The 26,584-nt window shown below is 45.7% G+C and overlaps 1 protein-coding gene and 1 long non-coding RNA gene across 4 annotated transcripts in view; both read right to left on the bottom strand.

Moving 5' to 3' along the window:
• MXD4 (MAX dimerization protein 4) overlaps positions 1–597 on the bottom strand; it is a 41,155-nt gene extending 40,558 nt beyond the window's left edge. The window contains exon 1 of one of the 3 annotated variants that reach the window (XM_039550522.1): positions 445–597. In XM_039550522.1, the coding sequence (XP_039406456.1) occupies positions 445–508 (64 nt within the window). In that variant the 5' untranslated portion in view covers positions 509–597. The remainder of the gene's footprint in view (positions 1–444) is intronic. The other 2 variants (XM_039550524.1, XM_039550523.1) reach the window with 2 other exon arrangements.
• An 18,444-nt stretch (positions 598–19,041) lies between these two features.
• On the bottom strand, positions 19,042–26,537 carry LOC120409868. The gene is made up of 4 exons (XR_005601703.1): positions 24,340–26,537; positions 22,077–22,264; positions 21,791–21,924; positions 19,042–19,873 (listed from the first exon to the last, which is right to left on the bottom strand). It is a non-coding gene; the product is annotated as an uncharacterized LOC120409868 (long non-coding RNA).
• Between the last annotated feature and the right edge of the window lie 47 nt (positions 26,538–26,584).

Raw genomic sequence — 26,584 nt, 5'->3', positions numbered from 1 at the left:
AAAAAACGTAACTCGGTAAACCAAAGGAAAAAAAGAACAACACCGAAGTGTCGAAATTAGGAGGATTATTGAAGTGCACATTAAAAACGAGGCGGATCATGCAAACCCTTGTCACGCTGCGCTGGGGGAGGGGAGCTGCCATACAATCACCGACTGCCACACACGGAGCGGCGAGAGGGATCCTGAGCGCTGCCACACGCACCGTCCCCATCCAGGGCGGCACAAACAACCCCCTTCTGCTTTGCTTGGGGGGTCATATATAAAAAAAGCCAAGATGCGAGCAGCGATGCTCCCCCAGCGCGCTGCCGCTGGCGCAGCCCGGGTTCCCCCAGGGCAGGTGCGGGCTCGGGGCCGCTGCCCCGGCCCGGCCGCCGCACAACAAAGGCCGAGAGCGGCTGGGAGCGCCTGCGGGTGCCTGACCGACTGCCCGCCTGCGCCCTGTACCTCGGTCTCTTCGCTCCAAGTACTCGGCCGCTTCCAGGAGGATTAACAGGGAGTTCAATTCCATGGCTGCCCGTTCCGAGCCCCCCGCGCCGAGTTCACGCGCGGGGACTCCCGAGCCCCCGGTTTTAAGGCACCTCGCTCAACCTACATTTGACACACAGCGGACGGGCAGCCCGCGCAGCCAATCGCGAGCCGCGAACAGGCGCGGGGCGGGACGCGGAGGGGCGGCCGGGCCAATCGGCGGCCAGAGTCCCCCCCGTCGGGGCAGGGGATGTTGACAGATCCCCGCCGCCCGCGCCCATTGGCTGCCCGTGTAGTAACAATTTAGAAGCCGAAGCTTAGCAACAGCACGTGGTGGCCCGGCCCCCGCGCCCGCTCATTGGCCACTTCCTTGCATGTTAAGTAGGCAGCGGCCGCCCATTGGTGCGCGGGGAGGCATGCAAATGAGGATGGGGAAGAGACCAATGGGGCTGGAGGCGCGTGCCGCGCGGCGGGAGGCGGGGAGCGAGGCGCGAGCAGCCAATGGGCGGGAGGGGGCGTGGCGTTGCCGTGAGGAAGAGGCAGGCGGGGGGGCGGGGCTTCCGGCGGTTCTGCCCCTCGCACGCGCCGGGTGGGACGCGGCGGGCGAGCCCGGGGGGAGCGTGAGGGGAGACGGGAACGAGGGGCGGCGGAGCGGCCCGTAAGGGAAAGTATGGCAAGGAATGAATGGGAGCGAAAAAGATGATACAAACGGGATGCCGGAGGGGCTGTGAAAGTGTGCCTGGCACGTGTATTCGTGACCCCTTGCGGTGCTCAGGCGAGAGAGGAAGACGGCAGCCCTGTAAAAACACGCACAGGGATGTAAGGGAATTACTAAACTCTACACAATGGCCTAACCTGCTGAAAAAGAGAAACAGTGGAAAGCTGTCAGAAATGCAGCCAGAGTGCCTGCCAGCCTTCCAGCCCTTGCCAGCATATTCAGCTGCCTTTCATCATCTGGATACACAGAAGCCGGGTACCGGAATAGCCTGGCTCCCGGCGCACAGGCTGAGCAGGAAGAGCTCAGCACCTTTCCTGTCCACACCATCCTATTTGTGCTGCTAGCTCTGCATCCTTATCTCAGATAGCTGCTGCACAGCTGTTGCCTAAAACTGGTTGGTTTTAACACGAGCAAGTGGAGTTTTAAAATAGGCATATTTTAAGCTGTGCTGGGATCACACATTGGTACATCTTCAGGCCAAAAGTGCTGAAGCCTGTAATCAGTCCTTCTGCAGGATTGCACTTGGGCACACAATTGGTCTCATTGGTTTTAATTGAACTGTTTAGGTAAGAGCTATCCAGCATACAGGATGGATGCAGAATGTTGTCCTGTGTGTTTATTCCTTGGCAAAAGATGTCAGCCTGAGTTTCCTTTTAAGAGGATAACAGCAATTCAGATTAAAACAAGGATTATGCTTTACTGTTTTTACAGCATTGTGGTAAAACCACATACACATTACACCTGATCTTATATTAGTCTGTATCTTGTTGCCCCAGATGTACAAGTGTAATGTGGCTCTTGAAAATGGCTGAAACACAGATCACATTTTACTGCCATTTGGTCCAGGCACCAGGGATAAGAGAAAATACAAGGCAGTCAAGAAAGCAGCATTGTGATTATAATTTAAGAGAATTCTGTATTTGTTTGGAAAAAGTCTGACTCTATGAATTACAAGGCAGAAGGGAATTTGGTGCATAGATTGCAAAGGTAAAAAAAAAATTGCTGTAACATTTTCCACTTGCTGCTTGAACTGTTGAAATCCTGCTGCATGTGGGTGAGACAGCACAGTTTTTACTGTAAAACCAGTGAAACTTATGGCAGTTTTGCTGTTAACTGGAAGTAGGTTTAGACACTATTTGACATTGCCTTCTGTTGTGAAACAACATGAAACTGTATATGCACAGGTCTGCTTTGTCCACACAGGAAAGAAAAGTTCCCTTTGTCTGACCACATGCATAGGGCACTTGGGGAAGATGCAAAGATGCGCAGATAAGGCATCGTTCTCTACTGCATCCACAGCAGTACCTCAGATCTTCGGAACACCTATATTTATTTGTATACAGGTCTAAAGGTATCTTCAACTGTTTTGTACACGTGCTGTGGAAATCAGTCATACATCCAGAAAGGAAGATTAATGTGCTAGGTATGTAAATGTTTGTGTGAAAGCCCAGGATTCACACCCATGGATTTACTGAGGCTCTGAATGCCGAAAGCTCTGCCCCACCACACTGTGAGCACACAACTTTACCTGGAAAAAACTCTGGAAACATAGGGGTATGAACAAACACTGCACAAGACAGTCCTTTAGGAGAGTACACAGCCTGAGCTGAGCACCCTGCCGAGGACTGCCTTCACCAGACAATCCTTGGAGCTTGGACTGATCTGACTGCTGAGCCAAAGCCACCCTCAGCCACCCCTGCACTCCCTGGGGCCCAAGCTCAGCCCCTCTAACCACTCCCAGAGGTAAAAACCATTGCTCTCTCTGCTTTCAAATGTGGACAGAAGTATTTTGAAGACAGTTGTTTTAAGGTGATGGAGGACAATTTCACATGGATATTGGCACTTTCCAGGGCCTTGTGCCTCTACGCTTCCCTGCATGGAAGGGCTGCTTTGGGTAGTGAGGAACCACTGAAGCCGGCTGGACTATGTGCAAGAGTAAGTGCAGTGCAAAGTAAGAGCCAGTGTGGTCACAAAAGGCAGCTGATCTCTGATCGTGGTGGCTCTCGGCCTCAGGAGTCATAAACTGTGTTAGTTTGCTGGAACTGTAAGTATATATGGAACCCCACATACTCACAGACCCCCTGCTGATGAAATCCAGGGTAAATCCACACACATTTGGGAAGGACAGGGCTGGCTCATACCTAACAACCACTGGCACACTTTACCCGTAGTTGCATTGAGGGAGCAACACTGTGCAACAGCATGCTAGAGAGCGCTGAGAAGTTTTATCAATATTATTTCTCCTAGGGGTGAACTCAAATGAGTCCTTCTCAGGAGGCACCATAAAGGCTTTTAAAATACCTAGAAGGAATCGTTCTGTATCTGGTTTTATTTGTGCCAGGGAACCAGGGCTAGTTTTGGTGATGTCAGTGTGGGTGCAGAGGTGTAAAACAGGTGTGAAAGAAGATCAACCAAACTGCTTTAAGAAGTGAAGGAGGGGCTCTAAGATAGATGTGTGCTCGAAGGCTTTGCAGATTTGCGTCTCTAAATAGCTTTCTTCCATTTCTATGAGCAAGCAGCAGGGACAGCTGAGTGCTAAAGAAACAGCTGGCCTTCAGTGATAAGGGGTAGCTGTCACTTCATGGTGAAGTTTGAAAAAGTTTATATTTAGAAGTAGAAGGCGAGCCATCAGCAGCCACACCCTAAAACATGAACTGTTTGCAGTTTCTTTGCTGCCCGCACTTGGTGATTGGAATGGTAGTATTTGCAATTTTAAGTGTTACAGTGCCTTTCTTTTCCAAAACCCATCCTGTGGCATGACTTGGCATGTGAGATCAGTGACATCAGAACTGCTGAGTGTCCCAAGCTGTGGTGAGGGCAGAGATCTGAAGCTGATGATCAATAATTCAAGCAACTTCATTCACTGTTTCCCACATATGGCCTTAAAGAAATAATTAGGCCTACTCTGCTTTTCAGATTTGGCTCATTGTATCTACTGCATGTTTCTTTCTTTTTTAAAATTCCGTATTACACCATATCCCTATGTCCAGAGATAAGCCCTTCATTGTGCCTTGGACTCCATCCCTCTGTTTTCTTGGGTGTTGCAAGGTTTAAGTAGTTAGCAAAGACTAACTCGTCTGCCCACATAGGAGGGGATCTTCACTCAGGGCTGGCACTGACAAGTTTCACCTCCCTGACTCAGTATCTCTAATTCCATTTAATTTCTCATCTTACCTGTGATTCAGATCATGAACTTGGTTTCCTAGATGCAGAAATCAAAAAACCTGAAAGTTTAACAGAAGGAGGTTTCAAAAGTAACTATTTTGTCAGTGCCCAGGCCCAGTTTGAGACACTCTGATTCTATTTACTCTGCCAAGTAAAGCAGTTCTCCACCCCTGATCTCAAATGGCAGGTGTCACTGCATCTGCTTGGCCCTGTATCTGGACTGATACTGGTGCACATGTGGCTTTTAGTCATCACTTTATTTTATGTGTGGTTTGCTTTTAGTTTGGGGTGGTTTCTCTAAGTTCAAAGTGCCTGAAGATGGGTAGCAGCCCATCAGAGAGTGACTTTCAGACCTTAAAGCTGTGGTTACATGACATGAAGGTATGTGGGGTGTTGAGGTTAATGAGTTGCTGCTGCAGTGTTGAGGGACTATGTCCTGTGAGGAGTCGTGTCTGCGCAATCTCACCCCAGGAGCTTTCTGGGTTGGTCCTTGACCCGTTAAACCCCTTGAGCTGCACCCCAGCATTGACTTGGAGAAGAGCTTGGTCCAAGGACCACAAAAACAAATAGTATGGATACTGTGGATTCCTATGGACCTGAGTGGCTTCCATGCATTTAGTGGGCTCTCTATGCCCAGCTTGCTGCCTGGCCTTGACGAGTTGTTTGCAGCAGTGTTTGAATCACTGTCTTCCCCAAAGCAATTGAATTTTTCCTGATTTTGTTTGGGATTTAGCACAGGCTTATGTAATGCTATGGTACACGCATGCTTGAAAGCCAAATCTAAAAAGAAAAAGTACTTCAAACTGAACGCCAGTCCCTTGTAACGTTCTTTTCTTGTTAATTGCTGTTATTATGAAAGACAACATTTGTATCTTAGTGTCTTTGAGAGTTTGGCTGCAGGGACCTCACATGCCCCTCTCCGCCAGCACTCCCCGACCAGCGAGACGTGCAGTGCCCTGATGCCAGGCCCTGCAGCCATTGCTGTGATCAGGCATGAAATTATTCTTAACTGATTGAAGTGAAGCATAGATTGAAAAGCTTGAGACACTGATTTACTCCATCATCCTGCTCTGCCTAAACCGTGCCTGGCAATTTTAAACAGCGTCATCCCAAAAATCCCCACTGACACTGCCACACTGAAAGTGCTTTACAGAAGGCAGTGGTATCGCTGCTTTCATTTTAAAAGACAAAAAAGAAATGAGACATGGGAAAAACAGCTGACCAGTACCACTCAGCAAAGGCAGGTGAAGGGTTGGGAGGATGGCTGGGCATCCCAGTGCCCAGTCTGGCATGTTTGGCATTATGATACACTGCAGAGTAAGGATTTGTTATGTTATTTCAGATCTGAATCTCAGACGTGTCATGGCCTTATTACATTCCCTTGGTGTAGGAAAAAGGCCTTGTATTGCATTAATCTTCCACAAGGGGCCTTGTGTACACTTGTATTGCATTAAGCTTCCACAAAATATATAGACTAGTGCAGTGCAAAGAGGCTTTGAAGAAATCATGGCTCAGACCCACTTTGTTAGAGTGCTTTTGAGGAGCATGGGCATCTGCCTGAGGTCACTGCTTGAATGACCTGGTAAATTAAACATTTCTCCTTTAGCTGATAGAATCAGGCTTTCTTGTTGGGTAACTTTGACACAAACACATCGTATAGAAGTAAAAGAATATTGTACCTCTCTGTGATCATCTTCTAAGCTGCCTTGATGCTTAGCACCCTGCTGCAGTCCAGGACAGACAGAGAAACAGAGCAAGGTTGTGCGTATGTGCTACCAAATGGAGCTGAAACCAGCTTACCTTTAGCAAACAGAATGTCCACTTAAGGAGAGAGGCAACTGTGAGCTTTATAATAAAATCAGGCAGTGGTAACACAATCTTAATTACATCTATCCTCTGAATGTAAAAAATAACATTTTCTTACCCAAAGTACCTGCATCCTGTGTATCGGTCAGTCATGTCTTATGAGTTTATAGGAAGAAGCTCCAATTAATTTGTATTTGTCATTGGTGTGAAAATCCATCCAGATACAGAAGAATGAGTTCATGCATCCTATGGAGACCAACAAAGTAGTTAGCAGCCATTAATTTATACAAAATTCATTACAGAGGAGGAACCAAGAAAGAAAAAGTTAGATTTACAAATTTAAGCATGGAGATTTCTCACCTGGGTGCTTGGACATGCAAAATGTACTGAGTTTTAATCTGGGTGAATCGGCTGATGAAATGAGAAGGAAATTAGATCTGTGCCTGTGATGTCTTTCCATAAACCCATTCTCCAGGAACCAAGTGCGTGCATACCTATATGGGAGAACAGGTTTTATCAGAGGACAGATATCTGTAACGTATTAATAGGCCTGCAGCAATTATGTATGCAAATTGTTGAGTTCTGTTCCCAGTAGGGAAAAAATAATACCTAATGTGGCTGATGCAAATCTGCTGCCAGCCATAGGATTCTATCATTTGTATCAGCTGTGATGGAGCCAAGTGAATCTGTGATGGGAAGATTGCAGGCACATCCCATATTGTACAGTAATGATAATACTCTGCATTTCTATAGCGTGTCCAACTCACGCATTTTAGACTGCTTAGTCAAGATTTTCCAGTTTAGGCACTTAATAGATATTAATAATTAGGCAAATAAAATGCTGTTCAGCTGAATGATGGAGGAATCCATATTGATCCTGAGCCTCATGCTGCTGGTAGAGTTGGGCCAGTATTGTCATGGTAGACATAAGAGAGCTTGTCCATCGATACACACGTTTGAGAGGAGATCAAAACAGCCCAGGTGGTAAATAACCTGGACACTTGCCTGCAGGACCTAAAATTAGAGATCAGCACAAAGACTTGGCAGGTGAATACTCAGCAGATGCTGTCTTATCTCTCTATTTGCTTTGGAAGATTGGGGCTGACCCAAAACATGTTGAAATCAATTTGTATCTTCTCCTTTATTTCAATAGGCTATGCACCAGCCTCTAATCAGTTGTGGGCCTAATTAAATGATTTTTCTCATTGCCAGCTAATTACTCCTATGGAGAAATGAAACTGAATGTTAGATGAGCACTTTGTAGGAACTGTGTCTGTAACGTATGGTTTAGAATAAAAAATTATGGGCTTGATTTCACGCTGTTTTACAGTCTCCTATTCCACCTAAAACAAGGACCATCTCCCTCTCTTTTATTGGTATAACTACAGAAATCGAGTGAAGAGTCAAGTGGAATGACTGTAACAAGCTCCCTTCCTTATGCAACAAAAAAAAGCTACTGCAAGCAGGAAATTATCAGCTTTCAGCGTCCAAGAGAGGAAGAAGCACTGCATTTAAATTGCAACAAGGAGGCCGAATATCACCAAAATATTCTGTTGGGGAGGACAGGGACACACGGGGCTCGGATACCTGGGGAGCCTTTGGCACCTCCAGCTTGGCTCCAGCCTCAGGCAGGGGAGCACCCAGAGACTTCCTGGGCCATGGTTGCCAGTGCCTGGTTGGAGTTTTGCCACAATGTGGGGAAGAATGCAAGGTACAGGACACAGACAAATTCATTGCCATCACTTTGTGGTGACAGGCCATTTGCTGGTTTTGACACATGGCAAAGCAGGAAACGTGAAAATGTGAAATCTGCAATTAATTGGATAATGGGAAATCAATCATGGTAATGAGTATCTAAATGTTGTCAGACTCCAGCTGTAGCTGTGTGGATAGGACCGACCTAGAGATTACTTGCTTCAGGAATCACAGGTGGAAGGTTGCATAGGTCTGGCCAACTGATCCTATGTGCAGCTTCCCTGTAATAATTCCCAACTAAACCTTCAAGCTGAGCATTGGGTTTGAGGCATTGCATGAGGCACTGAGTCTCAGGAAAGGGAAGATCTTTGCTCAGCAATCCCAAAAAACTTCTTTGGCTTCATGGAGGGGAAAAGGAATGGCCTCCACAAAAGGCACAACTTGCTGAAAGCAACCTTGCATGCAAAGAAAGAAGCCACTTAAACTGCACTGTGTGTTTGTGGACCAAAATCTAAGATGCTGTAGCATGTAGTGTATGATCCAGCCTTATGGGACCCATACAGCACTGTGTCTGCAAAATGTGATATATGCAAAAGGCAAACATTCATATGAGCCAGCAGTGCCCTGGCAGCCAGGAGGGACATCTCTGTCCTGGAGAGCATCAGGCACAGCATTGCCAGCCAGGCAAGGGAGGGATTGTCCTGCTCTGCCCTGCACTGGGGCATCTTCACCTCAAGTCCAGGGACCAGTTTTAGGTGCCACAATGTAAGCAGGATATAAAGCTACAAGAGAGTGCCCAAGGGAGGGCACCAAAGATGGTGAAGGCCCTTGAGGGAAGCCGTGTGAGGAGCAGCTGAGGGCACCTGGTCTGTTCAGCCTGGAGGAGGGGAGACCTTGTTGTAGTTATAACTTCCTCATGAGGAGAGGAGGAGGGGCAGACACTGATCCCTTCTCTGTGGTGACAGTGACAGGACCCGAGGGAATGGCCTGAAGTTGTGTCAGGGAAGGTTTAGGTTGGATATTAGACAAAGGTTCTTCCCCCAGAGGGAGGTTGGGCACTGGAACAGGCTCCCCAGGAAGTGGTCACAGCACCAAGCCTGATAGAGTTCAACAAGCATTTGGACAATGCTCTCAGGCCCATGGTGTGATTCTTGGGGTGTCCTGTGCAGGTCCAGGAGATGGACTTGGATGATCCTTGTGGGCCCCTTCTAACTCAGGATATTCTATGATTCATCCTCAGGTAGATGTTTACCCTTCAAGTGTCATGTAAGGTGACACATCCTTTGTGTTGATTTTAGCATTGGGAGAAAATTTCAGTAACAAGGTACTAGTAAGATGGAAGAAACTGGAGGGCAGGATGTAGAATTCAACTTACTTGGTTTATTTGTTTTCTTTCCAGCTTTCCACAGGTCTGTTTTTTTGCCTCATACTTGGCTCTGTCTCTGATCCCTTCTGTCCTGTTTTTGTTCTCCTTCCTTTGTTGCCGATGGTTTCACGCTGTTTCCATTCCTCTCCTTTTGTGTGACACAGATTCTCTGCCTGAGCCCCGTCCAAGGTGTTGGACTCCCTGCAGTTACAGCACAGAGTCTCAATACCAGGGACACAACTTCCTGCTTCACTGACAGTGTCTGCATTGTGTAAGTGAATGTGTGTCTTATGTCAGCCCACAGAGAAGTTGTTTCAGGGCATTACTTAATGGATTCTCCTTTTTCTACCTTCTCAGGACACTGGCAGCTCTTCACTTCTTCTTCATTGTTGCTGGTCTCTTGGTATCTACAGGAGACTACTCTAGATGATCTACACACAGCGAGAGAGCTTTGCTTAATGTGAAGACCTTACAGTCAACACAGAGAAAACAGACAAAGGTATGAGAAAGTTGTCATGAATAAACCTTCCCTATGCAGAGGGAAATAGAAACACAGAAAAATCCCTAGATCTCATTACTAGAGAAATGAGGTATCTGTAGTAACTTGGATATCTTGCATCCAGTTCAGGACTTTCATCCTGCTGTTCACTGAGACCAGGGTAACACGAGGATGGCTTTTTACTTTTTTCTCTCTTTAAGATGTGCCAAGGATGGTGGAAGGTAGGAGCTGTACCAGACAACTGACACAGCAGTATTGGGACAGGGCATTTCACCACTCACTCCCTCACGTGGGAAAGTCTAACTCATTCCAAGTCACTCTGTCACCTCTCTGTTTTTGAATTAAATGCTGAGGGTTGTTTAAAAGTGTTAAGTATATTGGCAGTTATCCCAGGAGGTGAGAAGATCACTAGTAGTATATTCTTCTATATTGAAAGATAGGTATAATATTCAGAATTGCACTGGTGAGACTTAAAGCTTTAACTTCTAATAGCCATCTGTCTGAAGTTTACAGATGCCCCTGATCTACAGCTACAAGGTATTGAAATTAACATCCAAATTCCTGTGAACTCAGAAAGTCCCTAAAGAGAGGTAACAATAGTACTGCTCAGTTCTGAAACACTGACACAAGCCACTCTATAGCTATGCATGAGCAAAGGCTGACACAACCACACAAAAGGTAACTATAAGTCTTTTTTGACATCAGGCAGAAAATCCTAATCTTAGGTCTCATTCTTCTGTTTACATCCTTGCCTTTGTTTCCCAAATTCAGATACATGCTTTACACTAGATAGGCAGTATGATGGCTTAATGAAAAAGAGGTCAGTACTATCACCTCAGTCTGACCTCTGTTTTCATTGTTTCTACCTTTGACATCTAATCAACCACATTAAACTATCCAAAATGCACACATCTGGGCTCTTTGTAGAGTATGTTTGTTTTATTTTTTAAAGCTTTGCTTACCTGTGGAGTCTACTATTTATTGTATGATGCTTTTTGCCACTTAGGCACTATGCTTAATCAGATTTGTAAATTAATTCTCTCCTGGGGTTTCTCTTTGTGTGTTCAGAAAGCATAAAAAGTGTTCATGACACGCTTCAAAACACACACTGGTTACATTAGTCATCCTCTCAGCATAATAGTTTTATGGAGAACACTTTCAGTTAAAAAAAAACCCAAAACAACACATTTCCTTTAATCCACCTTATTTCCCCCACTTTTGATCCTTAGAGTTATGCTACATGTTAGTAAACAGCTACACAACATGCAAAGGCTGTCATTGCCTTTTTTTTTTTTTTTTTTGCTAGAGGAAAAGAGCTACTGTTTATATCTTACAATATCTATTATTGCTTTTTATGACATATTTCACTGAAAACATTTTCATATGGGAACTTTGCCTTGTTCTGGAAGATGGAAAGCTGGTTGTGAAAATGAGCACTGCTGAATCACAACATGCCTTCCTCCTGCTCTCCCTGAGCTACTCCCCCAGCCCAGCAGTCCCAGCCCACATGAGGGCTGAGGCTGGATGGGAAAGCGCAGCTTGGATGGGGAGCACCAAACTCCCCATCAGTGCTGCCCGTACCTTCATGGACAGACCATCCCTCACACACTGTGCCCCTTCCTTGTCAAGCTTTTGAAAGCACATCCTAGTGAACAAAACCCTTCTGTGGTGAATGTTGCAAAGTGGGAAAGAATTTACACAGCAAAAAATGTCACTAATGTTGGTGAGGAGGAAAGGGTGCTTGGCCAGCACTGCAGTGCCCCTTGGCAAGGAAGGAGGATGTCCATGGCAATTGCACTGCAGCCTGAGAGCTACAGTGACAACAAACTGCAGTGGATTGCCTTGGAAGGGAGGGGTACTTCCCAGAAGTCATTTTCACAGACAAGAAGTCCACATCCACAGACAAATGTGGCTGCAGTCCTCACTTTATGCCAGTGGACCCAACAGAAAATCTCTCCTCATACAGCACACTCACCCTTGTACTCTCTAGGAGCCTTATCTACAATCCCCACCCCAACCCACACACTCCCCCAATCTCTCAGCCCTTTGTGTTTCACAGGAAACAAGTAGATAAACCACAGCTTTCAATTTCCTAATTATGCAAAAAAGTAGAAACTCCTAAACTTTCAGAAGCTCAAAAATGCTGAAGTGGTTGGAAAAAACAGGCAAAGAGAAGACCTGAAACCAAATGGGGATTTCACACTGGGATGTCATAGACATTACAAATATGTGGGGTGGGCTCACAGCACAGTCACGTGTTTTTGCTGAAAGAGAACAGCAGTGGATGGTAGAGAGAGCCCCATCTTTGAGGAAGGACCCAGCAGGAGCAAAATCTTTTGTCTGGTGGAGCAATCCATGATTCTGGGAAAAGAAAATATTGTGCTGATTGCTGCAGAGAGGAACTTGCTCAGCTCAGTGGGGAGGAACCTGGCTCTAGCACTGCTCTCCAGTGGGACCCTGGGGATTTCTAGACATGTTTTTGGCCAGACCACTTCTTCTCTCCCAGCCTCCCTCTTTCCCTGGATCTGTGCCTGCCTCAGAGCTGTGGGATAACCAAGACTTCGTCCATTCTGCACCAGTGTGGGCACATGCAACTGCAATGAGTGCATGCAATGGAGCCCCAGCAAGAAGCCAGAGAGCAGCTATGCCTGTACTGTTGCTCCCCCATTTCCGAGTGCCACAGTCACTGCCTGTCCCATTGCCTTCACCGTGGCTGTCACATGTTTGTGTTCCTGGGACACCTGGAGAGGCTGAGCTCATCCCATCAGTGCAGCTGCTTGTTCCCCTTCTCCCTGGTTTCACATGTTCAGTCTCAAATCTTCTCCTTCTTGCTAGTTGGTTTGGAGCACGATTTAACCCTTTCCAAATTTTCATGCATTTGGTAACAATTTTGGGAAATGGGAAGGACATCCAAAGAACTGAACCTGCAGGGTAGGTGGGCTGGTGGTGAGTGCAGAGCCCACTGTCAGACCCCACTGCTGCTAGCAGGCAATGCTGCAGCTCATGGTACCAGTACATACAGAGCCTCTTTTCCCTCAATTCCCATATCCTAACAGCTTGTACAGGTCTCTAGCTTCTCACTTGCTATTTCCTTGTTCAAATGTCTGGGTTTTTTTGTTTCTCCTTGGGAAACAGCAGAGTGATGTGGAGGAAGGATTCCCTGATTCTGGTGAGTTCTGGAAATGAGTGCCACAATTGTCAGCCAGATGCCAAGAAACGCAAATCGTTCACAGGGAACAACTCACATTTGTCTCCTTAGCAGCTCTTCAGTTCTCCAGCACACTGTCAAGGGCACAGGGAGAGGGCAGGTTCATCAGGCACTGCTGGCCAGGCTTACAGGCAGCTTGCAGGCTTGGAGGTCTGACTGGATCAGGGCATGGGCAGGGCTTTCTGCATCCTGTGCTGCTGCTTTGACATCAAACTACTCAGGTCCAGTAGGCTAATATGGTTACCAGTTCATATATAGGAAAAGATGTGTTAAAACACCAGTTTGAAGGGCAGGACTGTTGTGAGGACCTGAGTACCTTTCTCCTGAGAAGGACCCTTGGCCTTGTAGAGCCATGGTGTCTGCAGGGCAGTAGCACTACCTTGTCCTAGGTGAGGACCTGCTGCCTATCCTATCCCAAATCTGCCCCAGCCTCCCTTTCTGTTTCCACACTGGGAGCAGAACATGAGACTGGTGTCTCTGTGGCTCTCCAGCCCCTGCTTTAACCAAAAGGATGTTTGTTTCCTGCAAAGGAAAGCAGTCAGTTGTCACACTAGAGGAAAATAAAACACAGGGCCAGACTGGTGTATTTTACACATCTGCATAGAGATTTCATCAGAGCTTAACCTGGCTCATCAGACCAAACCCTAATTTTGTACATCACTAGTGGACAAGCTCAGGGGATGAATGCAGGGACAGGGAGATGCTCAGTTTGTTCCCAGTGTGGTGTGTCACATGAGGCAGTCCCACTTGGAGTGAGCACTGGTTATCCTGAATTGAAAACGAACACTGACCATGTGGAGCTCGGGAAATTGAAAACTATGATATTAATGCTGCAGATATTACACATCCCTAGTGATCTGCTACTGAATGGTGCCACATGGCTTCACTGCGTGATGCTTGTCCGGCACATTTGTTGCTTTGGTGAAGGTTCCTCCAGAACACCCCATAGGCTGAGTCATTGCAGGTGGTCCTGTATGACTGTGAGAATCGGCAATTCATGGTAGCATTGGGTGGATCAGGAACATGGACTTTTTAGGTGGGGAAGGACTCACTGTCCGTGCCTAATGGTGGCCTTGGGAGTGGATTAGAGAACCACGCAGCAAAGCATCTTGACTCCACAGGGCTCCTGAATCTTCCTGTTATTTCTTGCAGTTCCTTTATCTGTATCCAATGCAGAATGGGTAATCATTCCCATTTCAGCCTAATGTCCCGTTTTCCTTTCTTTACACTATTAGACGTAGCAATCATTTTTGGCCACATACATTTTAATTTTTGTTAATTGAGGTATTTCTCACAACAAAAATCTTTCTAAGTCTGGTTACTGTTTTCCCTTATTGTGAATATTCATTCAGCACTTACCTTGCCAAAGATGATGTAGTGCAAGCAGGTGTCACAGCCGTACTTTCAGCCGTATGGAAAACACATTTCATTTCTGACAGCGATCCTGCTGTTTCAGTAGAAGGCTACCCCATGCAGAGATAGGCTGGTTAGATCAAACTGTACTAATTGCAGAGTGATTTGGAAATCTGTTCCACTTGCAAACAGAACGAATCCAAGACTTTGTAACATTGAATTAACAAAGGTCACATTTCATAAATATTACCAAGCAATTTTCATAGATAACGCAGCAGGCTAGTTAATGATTAGAGCAGTAAACTTCTGACGTAAAGCCATGATGAATAAGGGACATATTTTTACAGCTCCCGTTATTATTGCCTCAGGGATCTTAAGTAAAGGCAGCAGAAATTATTAGGGTCCAACATATCTTTAAAATCTAACCAATCAGGCTATATCTGGTCTTCCCAAAGGCTTTTGTGTTACAAACTAGAAAATTCAAGAGATTTTAGGGCATCAGTCAGATTCTCAATGGGAAAAAAAAAGCATGCTGGTTTCAATCCAGTTCTACTGGACTCTGCAATGTAAAAACCAGCTTCAGTAAGTGGTGGAAATTGGCACAGCTCAGGTTAAGAAGGGATGGAACTCTCCCTCTTGCCCCAGCTGCTGGATCTGCTGGATCAGGGCAGAAAATTTTAGTAAAGATCTAGTTCTGCTTCAAAGACTGATCCCAGGGACTGGCTCCTCTCCTGAGACTGGGTCCAACACTGTTTCTTAGATGGGAAGGAATTACCTGAGCAGTAATCTTGATGAAGTCTGTGGGATTAGCTCTGTAGGGAAACAGTGTTGTACATTTTATAAGTAAAGGAAGGCAGTGGAATGAATCCTGGGATTAAACAGAAATCTTGGGCCCAGGTATAAACAGAGGACTTAAAACCAGTGAATGTAATTTTCCAGGACTTAATTAGGCATGATTTTTTCTGATAGCCACATACTCATAGACAACCTGTGTTTCTCAGGAGGGTTTTATCTTCTGTGAGCCATTTGTGTGTGAATTTGCAGGGTTAGAAAATCTTGGTATACAACTGTGACACAACTGTCATCCAGCAGTGCTTAAGGGTGGAGGGCTTGGGAATCAGAAAAATTCCAGCAGGAATTTTATTTTTCCTTCATCCAGAAGAAACCAACAGGGATGGAAAGTGGTTAATGCCAGTCTGTAATGCATTTTTGAGAGAAATGATGTGTGGAACATGCAGCTCTTTGTGAAACATGCAGTGATGTCCAGGTGCTTGGATGCAGAGGTGGAACCTGTTACATTTCCATTTGGGAACGCCATTTGATGAGATGAAATGTGAATTGTCCATGTAGTGACACCACTTGGACATGACAGGTTTTAATTTTCAATTTTTGGATGCTCATGCTCTGAGGCCATTCACAACTTAAACCTAAAAACGTAATTCCTTGAAAACTTAGTGCAATTAAAGTGACAGAAAAAAAACCCAAACAAAACAAAACCCCAACATTCATGCAAGTAGCATCTCAGCTGAACATAAAATAACCCTAATTGTGAAAGCTAGCCCAAAGCAGCATCAGGACCAGAGTTGGAAGAAACCTAGAAGGCTTTTCCCACAGCCAGACACAGGGGACCCCGACAGGCAGAGGGCCACTGCTCCCTGGAGAGCTCACCCTGCCTGCAGCCAGCACTTTCTCCAGCCCTGCCTCCATCCCAGCTGGAACGGGCTGAAAAATAACTGGAAGTTTCTTGTCAGAGCAGATGCACAGCACAGCCAGTTCTCCATTGACAAACGAGCAAAAGAAAACAAAATATCACACTGTCATTTAAAAATAGCTTCAGCAGAAATACCACGGGCAGCGCTTTCACCGAGCAGAGATCAGCGGCTGATTAGGGAGGGTTATCGGCGTACCTGGTGCCGCATAAAACCCGATCCCGCTGCACGGCACTCTCACTCAGCTGGACAGATTGTGGGGTTGTGATGAATGCCTGAGAAACTCTAGAAGTTTTCTGATAATGCAGGAGTTTGAAACAAGGGGTTTCTGCTCCTTGCCTGGATCAGTTTTAGGAAAGCTTCATGTGGTCTGATGGTACCAAGTGGCATTTTTGGATTTCCATGGGACAGGGCCATTCCCTGTTCATGCCAAAAGCAAGAGCTGTGCAAGGGTGATCCCCCCTGTAAATGATAGTGAAAGTGTTTGTAAAGGATAGACACCACTGCAAAGTTCAGCCCAGATCTGGGGACTTCCATAGGTGACATCTGTGCCTTTTAGTCATGCTCTGAAGTGGTGTAGTTTGAACGCAGACTTGACCATATGATTTTGGGAAGTCAACCCACTGAGTATTCTTGCAGGGTCATCAGTATCATTTTTAAAGCACAGCATGTGCGACAGGCAACAGTTTTCCAATGGCAGAGCTCAAATTTCATGATCCAGGATTTAGGGTCATTGCAACTTCTAACATTCCTTCTGGTCTTCCACCTCTTGATTCTGCTTATACAAAGAATTCAGGTATTAAAATGAATGTATTTTTTTTTATCTGTTTATTGTAAAGTACTTAGAGCATAATTTAATTTGCAACTATTATTTGCATCTATTTGCATTATTCCAATTATTTCACCTGATAGGGGAATTAATATTCACTAGCTGAAGAAAATTGTGCAATGAACAAAAACATACCAGTTTGCTTAAGATACTCTTGACTATTTCAAGACAAAAGAAGAAATTGATGGAAGGAGATCAAGGGCAATCCTGAGCTTTTCTGAGATGGTATAATTTGTTAGTTTACCATAGTCCCCTCAAGACATACCTTGACCCATCACTTGCCTAAAACTTCATATCAGGAGCCATGGCTGAAATCCAGAGGCTTGAAACACTGTCAGTACTGAAGAAAGAAAACAAGTATACTAGAAGCAAAGCAACTGGACGAGTAGCTTTGCTTGGTCAAGTGTCATTCTCATGACCCTAAGATTAAAGATCTTTCCTGTTTTTATGTATCCTGACTGTTTTCAACACGTGACTGCAAAAGCAAAGCACAGCACAATGGAAATATGTGCAAAACCATCAAAACCACAGAAAGAGGCAAATCAGGTAACATGGTGACCTACGCTAAAGCAGGGAACCCCCAGCCTGGGGCTGCCCTTGCAGCTGGCACCTACCCACAACTGAATGTGTGCCCTGATGGTTAGATCCCATCACATGCAACGTGCTCAGGGGGGCAGAGTCCCTGCCTCCACAGTTAGGATTCAGGACACAGGATCTGCTGTCTTGCCAAAGCCACTTCATGGAGTGGGCAACACCCCAAGAGCACAGCATTGCTTGGAGTCAGCACGGCATTCCCCTGCCCCGAGGTACAGCTGCTCACAGTCATGTTGTGCAGCAAGTAGGGGGATGCAGAAGCCTCACTCTGGGTCTCCTTGCAGGAGCATAGCATCATCTTGCACCCATCCTTTCCCCTCCTTTTCTCCCATTCCCAGGATCTTGGCCATGCAGCGTTCCCACCATTCTTTCTCTTCCAGGCTATCTTCAAAATGCTGCCTCGGGTGATTCTCTAATCTCCCAGGGAGCTGCATTTCCGAGACTTCTCTTCCTGCACAATGTCCATTCCCTGATGGGATACACATGGGCCATTTCTGGGGGCAGTGACAGATCCATCACACCACTGTGATTCCTGCTCTCCCATCATGAGGCCAGGGCGTTATTTGGGACTGGTTCTTTAATAAAGCAATGAGTTACTGTTCTTCAAGCTGAGGGAACAGCAAATGACATCTCAGGCCTTTCACTCCCAGGTCTGTTGCTTCTGCTCCAGGCACCACCTGAAAGGAAAACCAGCTGCCCCAGCTCACCCAGTAAACCAAAGGTGGGAAAATGCAACTCCCTCAGCACAGCCTGTAGCCATATCTACTCAGCGTGGACCAGCGACTCTGACAGTTCTGCTGCTGAGATCCCCTGAAGGAAGGAGAATACTGAATACACATTATCAAAATGCCTTTTAGCATTAGCAGGATACTCTGCTCCAGGCAGAGGAGGATATATACAAAGCCTTAAGCTGTTCCAGGCTTCACAGAGCAGCAGACAGCAAAATACGTGGCTGCATTGGGACATGTTGTTTTCAAAGCCCTGTGTGATAGCACCAAGTGGCATATATCAGAATTACCTGTCACAGACTGTAGGTCTCTGTGGCCATTTCTGCAGTCCCAGCTGAGCAGCAGCTCAAACTCTCTGAGACAGCGGTTACGCTGGAAAGAAGGCAAAGATATAGAATGCAGGAGATGAGGAGATGGTAAAAAAGCACTAATGCCTGAAAAAAAAGTTGAAGTGCATCCCACTAGAAAGTAGTGCCGAGGATGTGCTAGGGCAGGAGCATGAGGGGCTTTCCTGCTTCCTGAGAACCCAAAACTTGCTTCAAGAGCTGCCTCCTTTAGCATCAATTTCACATTTTGGTTTTTCTGTATGAAAAAGTGGAGGACTCTGCTCCAACGTGCAGTTTCTGCAGCCCCGGGGCTGTCCAGTGTTTCTCTAAAACACTGCAAAGTTAAAGCTCAGCCCATCCCCAGGGAACTGGTGGATCGAGGCCAGCAGCACATCCTCCTGGAAGCAGCTAATGACTGAGCTGCTAAATACTTCACATTCCTCACGGACACCAATCCAGACTCGAAGATGCACTACTGGAAACCTGACACGGAGGTTACTTAGCATAAGACATTTGCCTCAGGGAACTCTTCTGAATAGCAACAAGTCAAGTCAAAACCTCAGTCCAGACCTCACCTCCAGATCCAAGCCATATCCTGACCAGACTCAACAGCCTAAATGTGGGGAAACACAACCTGGGACCTCTGCTTGCTCTGCAGACCAACCCTTTGGCTCTGTATCCCAGGTGTTGAGCTATTGCCCACCTGTGGTATTTAAAGGCCTTTTTCCTAATTGCTCTCCACAGCTCAGGCTTCTGTTGAGGTGCCATCCTCCTCTCCAAAAGTCTCTGCCTGCCTTGGTTTAAGTAACTCATTGCAAGACACTCTAACCAGGGTTGTCTTAGAACATAGGTAGGTGTTGGTTTCTTTTCACCCTCCAGTTTGGGTGAAGTCACCATGGTGTGTGAGCAGGTTGGCAGTGAAAAGCAGCCTTGCTTGGACTTATCACTGCTGAACAACTTCTGGGCACTCTGCTATGGGAACTGAACAACATCCCATGGCTCTCAGAAGTATTTCCCATATAGGAGACCAAGATACTAAAAGCAGATTTTGTACAGTTCAACACCAACATGTCCTACTGAGAACAAAAGGTGTTGCTGTTAAATCAAGTCAAAAGTAATTTGTCCATGAACACAAGGTTTGGTGCTGGGATCAAGGTGCCAGGGCTCATAGCTACTACCCTAGTCTCTGCTCCAGCATTTGGGGGTCAGAGGGTGTGAGCAGCTGTATTTTTGGAAAGAAGTCCTGTTCTTAGCTGGATTCAAGCACAGAGCAATCAGGACAAGAGCTTCATAAATTCATTTCCTTCTACCTACCTCACTCATCACTGACTTGTTCCCACAATTTTTGGCAGCCTCTAGCACCATTTTTCTTCTCCCCACAGACTTCTGTGCTGCTTCTGTGCAGAGGTAAGCTGCACAGAAAGAAAGAAAGACAGAAAGAAAAACAGCCAAGGTCCATATTTTAAGAATTATTGAATACATTCTGGTATCGCTTATTTCTTAGAACAAGAAATCATTTGTATATGTCAAAAAACTAAAGAAAACCCTGAAGTGCTGAATTTTCCCTTTCTAGCATAATCGTTATTAAAAGAAGTTACCATTTGCTATCTGCTTCTTACAACACTACACCCAGGTGGTCTTTCCACTTGCCCCAGAGTTTGTCCTGAGGTGCTGCTGCGCTTTGCTCATTACTGCTAATGCTGTTGTTCTGCGGGGTTATGACAAGATGATGCAACACAGAGCTTTTCAAAACCAGGTTTCAGGAAAAGGAGAGACACATATCTCTCCAGTCTGTTGGGGAAAAGAATGAAAAATAAATTGCTCTGGTGATCTGCAGTTGCTGGCTATTAATTCCTTTGAGGATTTTGTATTGCTTCCAAGGCAAATACAAGATTAGCTGATGGAGTAATGGAGTAGTATGGGATACAGATCACATGGGGGTTCTTGTAACACAGATGTTGTTTATTTAGCCTATGCAGAGCAAACCTACTTACAGATGTAATTCTGTATGTTCAACATGATGTCTATGTGCCCAGTAGCTCCCCACTATAACCTGAGAAGTCAGGGATCCTGCCTTTGTGAGCCCTCAAGTCCCAGGCAGGGACAGCTGCCCTTACACCCACCCCCTGCTCGAGCGGGTGCCCCATCAGGGAATCACTTGGGAAAATGCAGAAGTGAGCAGGTAAAAAAGCAACCTGGCTGCAGGAAGGCAAGTGGAAAACAGGTCTCAGTCACCTGAAAACTTCCTGCTGATTCACCCAGCTGCAGGGGCTGCCCATCCCAGCTGCACCAGTCAGTGGTGGTGCTTGGAAGAAATGCTGCTGCTGCTGTAAGAATGCCTCTATTTTGTAAAAGCATTTTCAGGATCTTCCAGTGCCAGATATCCAGACGTGCTAATGCAAAATGCATTAGCCCAAGCAGCAGGAGCTCCAGGGCTGCTGGCGCCATTGAGTTCCACTCATTTCATCTTTATTATAAATACTGCATTGTCGTCTCATTCTTTTCTCTCATCCTCTCTTTAGAAAAGAATTATAAGGCTCTAGTTGACTGGTCCCTTTGACTTAGTACAGTTGTTAAACCACAGGCAGTAAATACCTCTTTCAATTGTTTAAGGCGGATGTATTTATTTAATTGGAACAACCGAAAGAAATCTGTAAGAGCTAAAGAATCCCCCCTTTCACGGCAGCTCTGCTCTTCTACCTCTCAGCTGAATGCAAAAGGAACTCTTCCTTAAACCTGCCGCGTGAAATCAGCCCACCTTCAGACTCCCCACTCTCAGCTTAGTTTTTTGTGGTTCAAGAAGGCTTGCAGTCTCCAAAGACTCACCGCCTACTTGCAAATAGTGATCTTTCACCAGGCAGATCTCAGCTGACAAATGTTAATTGTTATGCAAACTATCCAGAAGATGAGCTCTTCTCCCAGGACTGAAGGGCAGCCACCTCCCAGATGAAACGAGGCAGCTGTTCAAACAGTGCGGGGTGCGCTGCCCCGGCTGCCAGAGCAGCGGGAGAGCCGAGTGGTGCGAGCGGAGCTGGAGCTGTGCCATGCCACCATGGTTAACACCCCCGCTTTTGTGGAGAAAACCTCCACAGCACAGCTTGAGAACTTTAACTGACCCCACGCCACCAGGAAGATGATGCTGTTTCAGTGGAAAACAGATATAAAAAGTGTTTCTTTGGGCTCGTGCTGGGATGCTCCCCCCTTCAACCAGGAAAAACAAATCCTGATTGTTGGGGCAGGATAGGGACGGGAGAGCAACACTTTTCCCAAACCAGAGGATTTGAAAGTGACCAAGGATGCTGAGAATGCCATGCAAACCTTGTTCTTACCAGGAGGCAGGTCCTTGCCTGAGGCAGGTGGTGCTGTTGGGCCGTGGCTCCCACTGGAGTCCCCTAGGAAACTGGGAACCAGCTGCCCTTTTTCTAAAAGGCTCCATTGGTGCTGGTCATAACTCCACCACAGGCTGAAAGGAATTTTGAACGTGCTATCAGCTCATTTTTCCTTCCAGTCCCATTCCCTCCTCCACTGCTTCTTCCCTCCTCCACTGCTCCAGTGCAGGGTCTTTGGGATCACTATGAAGAATAAGAGTCATCCCAGAAAAACAGAGGGACTCACCACAGCTTGTAAAAACTGTCCGGACGGGGCTGGTGGTAACTCTGTGAGCAGCAGATCTTGCCCTTTGCCTGTGCCTGTCCAGCCCACAGAAAGCACAGCCTCAGTGCTAAGGAGGTGGTTCAGCAGTGCAGAACAGCTCCAGGAGTGAACGGTGCCACTTGCTGTTCCCATGCCTTGGATCAGGCTGGCTGCAGAGAAAATTTACATTTCAAGCCCTGTATGAGACACGCATAGAGACCACTAGTGTATGTTGCCAATTTATCTGTTATCAGCCACATCATTGTGCTTCTGGGGTAAAAACCCCACTTTTCTGGCCACCAGATAACATGGAAAAATGTTTATTCCCTGGAAGTTACGTAGGATAATTTTCAGGGGTTGCTGTGTTCCTGATGAATACATGGAGAACTACTTCTGTATGTGGCTGTGCTGAATTTCTGAGCACTGAACCAGGGCTTCATGCCATCCTGTATTCCTTGGAGTGGTTTCAGAGGTTTTGTCATTTGTTTGTTTTCATTTTAAAGACAGTTTTGTACTATTGCAGCAGGGAGCGTCAGTTTGGTTTTGTTCAGTTTGGGGTTTTTTAATAAATAAAATGCTTTATCCCTCCTGTACCTGCATTGTCTTCAGCTGTATAGGACTTCATGAGTTTGGCCCAGAGCATTATGGGACAAAAATACATAGAAAGGAAGAACAGAGGAAGGACTAAAAGTTGAAGATTCAGACAAGGAAAAGTTTGCAATGATTCTTACTTTCTTGAAATTGAATAGCAACATTTTCATTTATTTCAGTGGCAGCAGGACGGCAGTCTACTTAAAAGGGGAAAAAAAAGGCATTTAACCAAAAAAAGCTGTTCCCTCACATCTCCTTCCCTGCTTTTGCATCAGTTCCCAGTATCAGGCTGAGCAGAAGAGCCATGTGCTATTTCCATGCTCCACTTTGCCCTTCAACAGCTCTCTTTGGCAACTTATTTTACAAAATATGGGAAAACTCCTTCCCCAAAGGGCTGTATAGTCATGGATTCAGTTGCCAGGGCAGGCCATCCATTCTTCTCAGCAAGGGCACTTGGCTCAGCTCACAGTGTCTATGGTTGTTTTCAACTGAGACTGAGCTGATAAGGGGATTTCCTTTCAAGTGGAAAAGCATTAACTATATTTATATGCAGATAATTTCCTATTTGTTGGGTTTAGCTTAACAGGCTGAATTTCTGGCCTGTCTCTCCAGTGCTCTCCAACCACATGAAACATATTCACAATTGTCCGGGTGGGAGTTGTTTTGCCAGAAGCTGGAGAGATGCCACAGTGCAGCTGCTGTGGAAGGCAGAGGTGGAAGGACATGGCCAGTCCTCCTCACTCTGCTTTTTCTGTAAGGAAGTAACACAGAGCACAGCACCTGCCTAGCACTTGCTACCGTGTTCATTACAGGTACTTGTGCCACTGACCCATCATTTGCCCATTATCTGGGCAAAGTATATGTATTGTGATCAAAAATTTTAAAAGAAAAATCCCTGAAGTATAACTAATGCCTGCTGAGCCACCTTCAGGCCTCAGTGATTTTGCAGGCAAGTAGGACCATGCTCAGCTAAGGAACAGGAGAGATTGAATTGCATGTGTAGTAGAGGAAGGATCTACTTAAAAAAAACTGGTACAAGATTCCCAAACTATTAATACCCAGGAGGAGGGGAATATCAAACCAGCAGTACTTCATGTTCACCCGGGAAACCTACTCCATTCTTCTCTGCAGGGATTTCCAGAGGATGAGACCCCAGTTCACAGCAAACTGATAATTATTAGTCTTCTCTGTATCCATTTACATTTGCAAAACACCTCAGAATCTCTCCCTGCAGGAATTGTTCATGCTTATTGTATTATCTGAGGGTTTTATATTGCATTCAGTTCAGTGACTGCCAGGGGAGTATGCTCTTGAGGTTTAAAGATTAAGCTTTTATTTAAATATAAATTCCTCTAATGTTGTACATCTGGTTTTGTTTAAACTCGTTTTAGAAATCCTTTGTTTTCTGGGTCCTTTACTGCTGGTCCATCTAAATCTCAGGCTGTGGATGTTACCAGCAGCTCTACCTGAGCCAATGTCCTTTCCAAGTTCAGGATTCTTCCAGTTTCACCCTCCTGGGAACTCATGTGGGGTGGATCAATGTACACGAAGGTTTTGCAGAGGAACATCCTAAAGTCACCTTTGTTTTATGCTCTGAAAGTCCAGAAAATAATAAAAACATCTCTGAAAAACAATAAATACCTGAATGCCTTACCCTTTCTGGGAACCCTTAGTGCTTCTTGAGTCCTTTGGTGTTTGGATCGGTGTCCTTCATAAAACTGCACATAGCTCTGGCCCACCCATCTCCACACAATTTTCATGTTCTAGAAAGAGGTTTTTTTCAGTTTTGGAGTGCTGCCTGTGCCTTCTGAAGTAGGATCTTGTCTCTTTATGTCTTTCAGTTTTGGAGTTTTCTGTTCTTTTCTTTTGAAATAGAAATGTTGTATGAAACCCCAAGAGCACTGAGGACAGTGCTGATGGTCCTTGATGGGTTGAGTTACAGCTGAGATAATTCCTCTGCTGTGAAACAGTCATTCATCAGCCCTGAAAGTTAAAGTTAACAGAAGAAGTCTTCAGAATTCAAATAGAATTTGTGCAGACATAGGCAGGTCCCCCAGACCTTGTGTGTATATGTACATATAAACACATATGTATGTACTTACATATGTCTGCATACACATGGGCAAACATGAATGAAAAAAGTATACATGCTGCATTCCAGCAAGAAAAGTAAGCATCAATATAGAAAGTAGTATCAGAAAAAATCCAGTTACCATCACAGAAGAGACCATCTTCCTAGTCCTGCCAACTAGAACTGCATAACCCTGACTCTATATAGGAATTTAAATGGTGTAAAATAGCAACATTTTTTTAGCTTTTGGTTTTCTGGGAACTTTTCTCTTCTAGAGTTTCTCAGCTTGAGAAAGTGATAAACCACACAGTGGATTCTTGTACCTTGTGCAGCCATGCAAATTACATCTAGTTTTCCCATGCCCAGTTTGAAATACAGTTCCCATCCTACTTAACCATGTCCTGCTGTGAGACAATACAGTATTGAGAAACACTTGAAGCTACAATAGCAACAATGCAGATCTTTTGTTTTATCATTAAGTGGAATGAATCCCTGAGGACTCAAGGGAACTCCACAGAAGCCTGATGTATGCAAAAAGAGGCTGGTTATGGTAAACAAGGTTAGAGGTATGTGAATAGTCAACATGCACGTTCACACAATGAGTAGACAAATGCCCAGTATGATGGGAATTTTGGTGAGGGAGCCTTCCTTCTTGCCTGTAATAGAGACAGAGGGATAATATCTATCACCGTTTATGAGATCTCAGGTGGAGGAATGTAAATATATCAATGCTCCTTCCATTTGAGGCTGCACATGGACCCTGACTGAGCTACAGCAGAGGCCGAAGTATTTCACCTTTAGCATGTGAGATCTCCAACTGAAAGTTAACTGTATTGAGCCAGGTAGATGTTTCTTGTTGCTCCCTGGCCCTGGTGAAAAGTTTGCAGAGGGGAATAAGCATGTCCTAACAGTGAGAGCTGGCTGGCATGAGAGCTGGGGACAAGCCTGGATCCAGAGCTCTGCACAGGAAAAGCAGCAAAGGAAGGTGGCGTTCCACAGAGCTCTTAGAAACAGACATGGAAATCCCAATAATAGGACCAAGGTGGCCACATTCAGGCAATCAGACCAAGCACAGGAGCAAAACCAGGTCCAGCCATAGCCTTTGACATGTCCTTTTTGAGAATAGCAGGCTCGAATCTTCTGCATCGACATCTGCAGTAAATATGTTTCTTTCTAAATGTCTGCAGTTCAAAACAAAACCAGTCTACAAGATGTCAGTGCTCATCTTCCGCAAGAGGTAGATCAGTCAGGTTGTCAATTAAAAGCATTCACTGAAGGTGAGCTGTGGATAAATTAATCTAATAGGAAAGCTCCATAGGTCAACAGCTTCCAGTCAGGGAGGAGGGAATGTCACAGCACATTGCTTGTGATTGCACATGATGGTAATGCTGTCTGTAGTCACCTGGAGGCAACATCCCTGGATATGTTAATGACACCTCTGCCTGCAGCCTTCGTGGTGCTGTGGTTCAGCATGTTTGAGCTGAAGGTTTATTTCTGTACTGACCAAAGATCTTGTGCTACAGAAATGCCCACATGAGCATCCTGGGTGGCTCTCCATGCTTGGGAAGCATCTCCTCCTCATTTACCAGAAGAGCAACTGTCACACACCCAAGAGGAGATGAAAATGGGTTGTTCTGTAGACTACTATATGGAACCGAGATTACAAGCAGAGAAGATGCAGTCTGACACAGGACATCACCAAAATACAAACTGCTGGAAATCCTCACAGAGGTCAGCAGGATTTGGCAGTAGTTGGCTAAACCTCCAGGGATTAGTGGGTCCTGTATGCTCTGCAATCTGGTCCAAAAGCACCAGCTATGGACTGTGA

The sequence above is a fragment of the Corvus cornix genome, chromosome 4, assembly GCF_000738735.6.
Source record: "Corvus cornix cornix isolate S_Up_H32 chromosome 4, ASM73873v5, whole genome shotgun sequence".
Taxonomy (NCBI): domain Eukaryota; kingdom Metazoa; phylum Chordata; class Aves; order Passeriformes; family Corvidae; genus Corvus; species Corvus cornix.
Note: the sequence above shows the minus strand (reverse complement) of the source record. Positions and strands in the feature narration are given on the sequence as shown.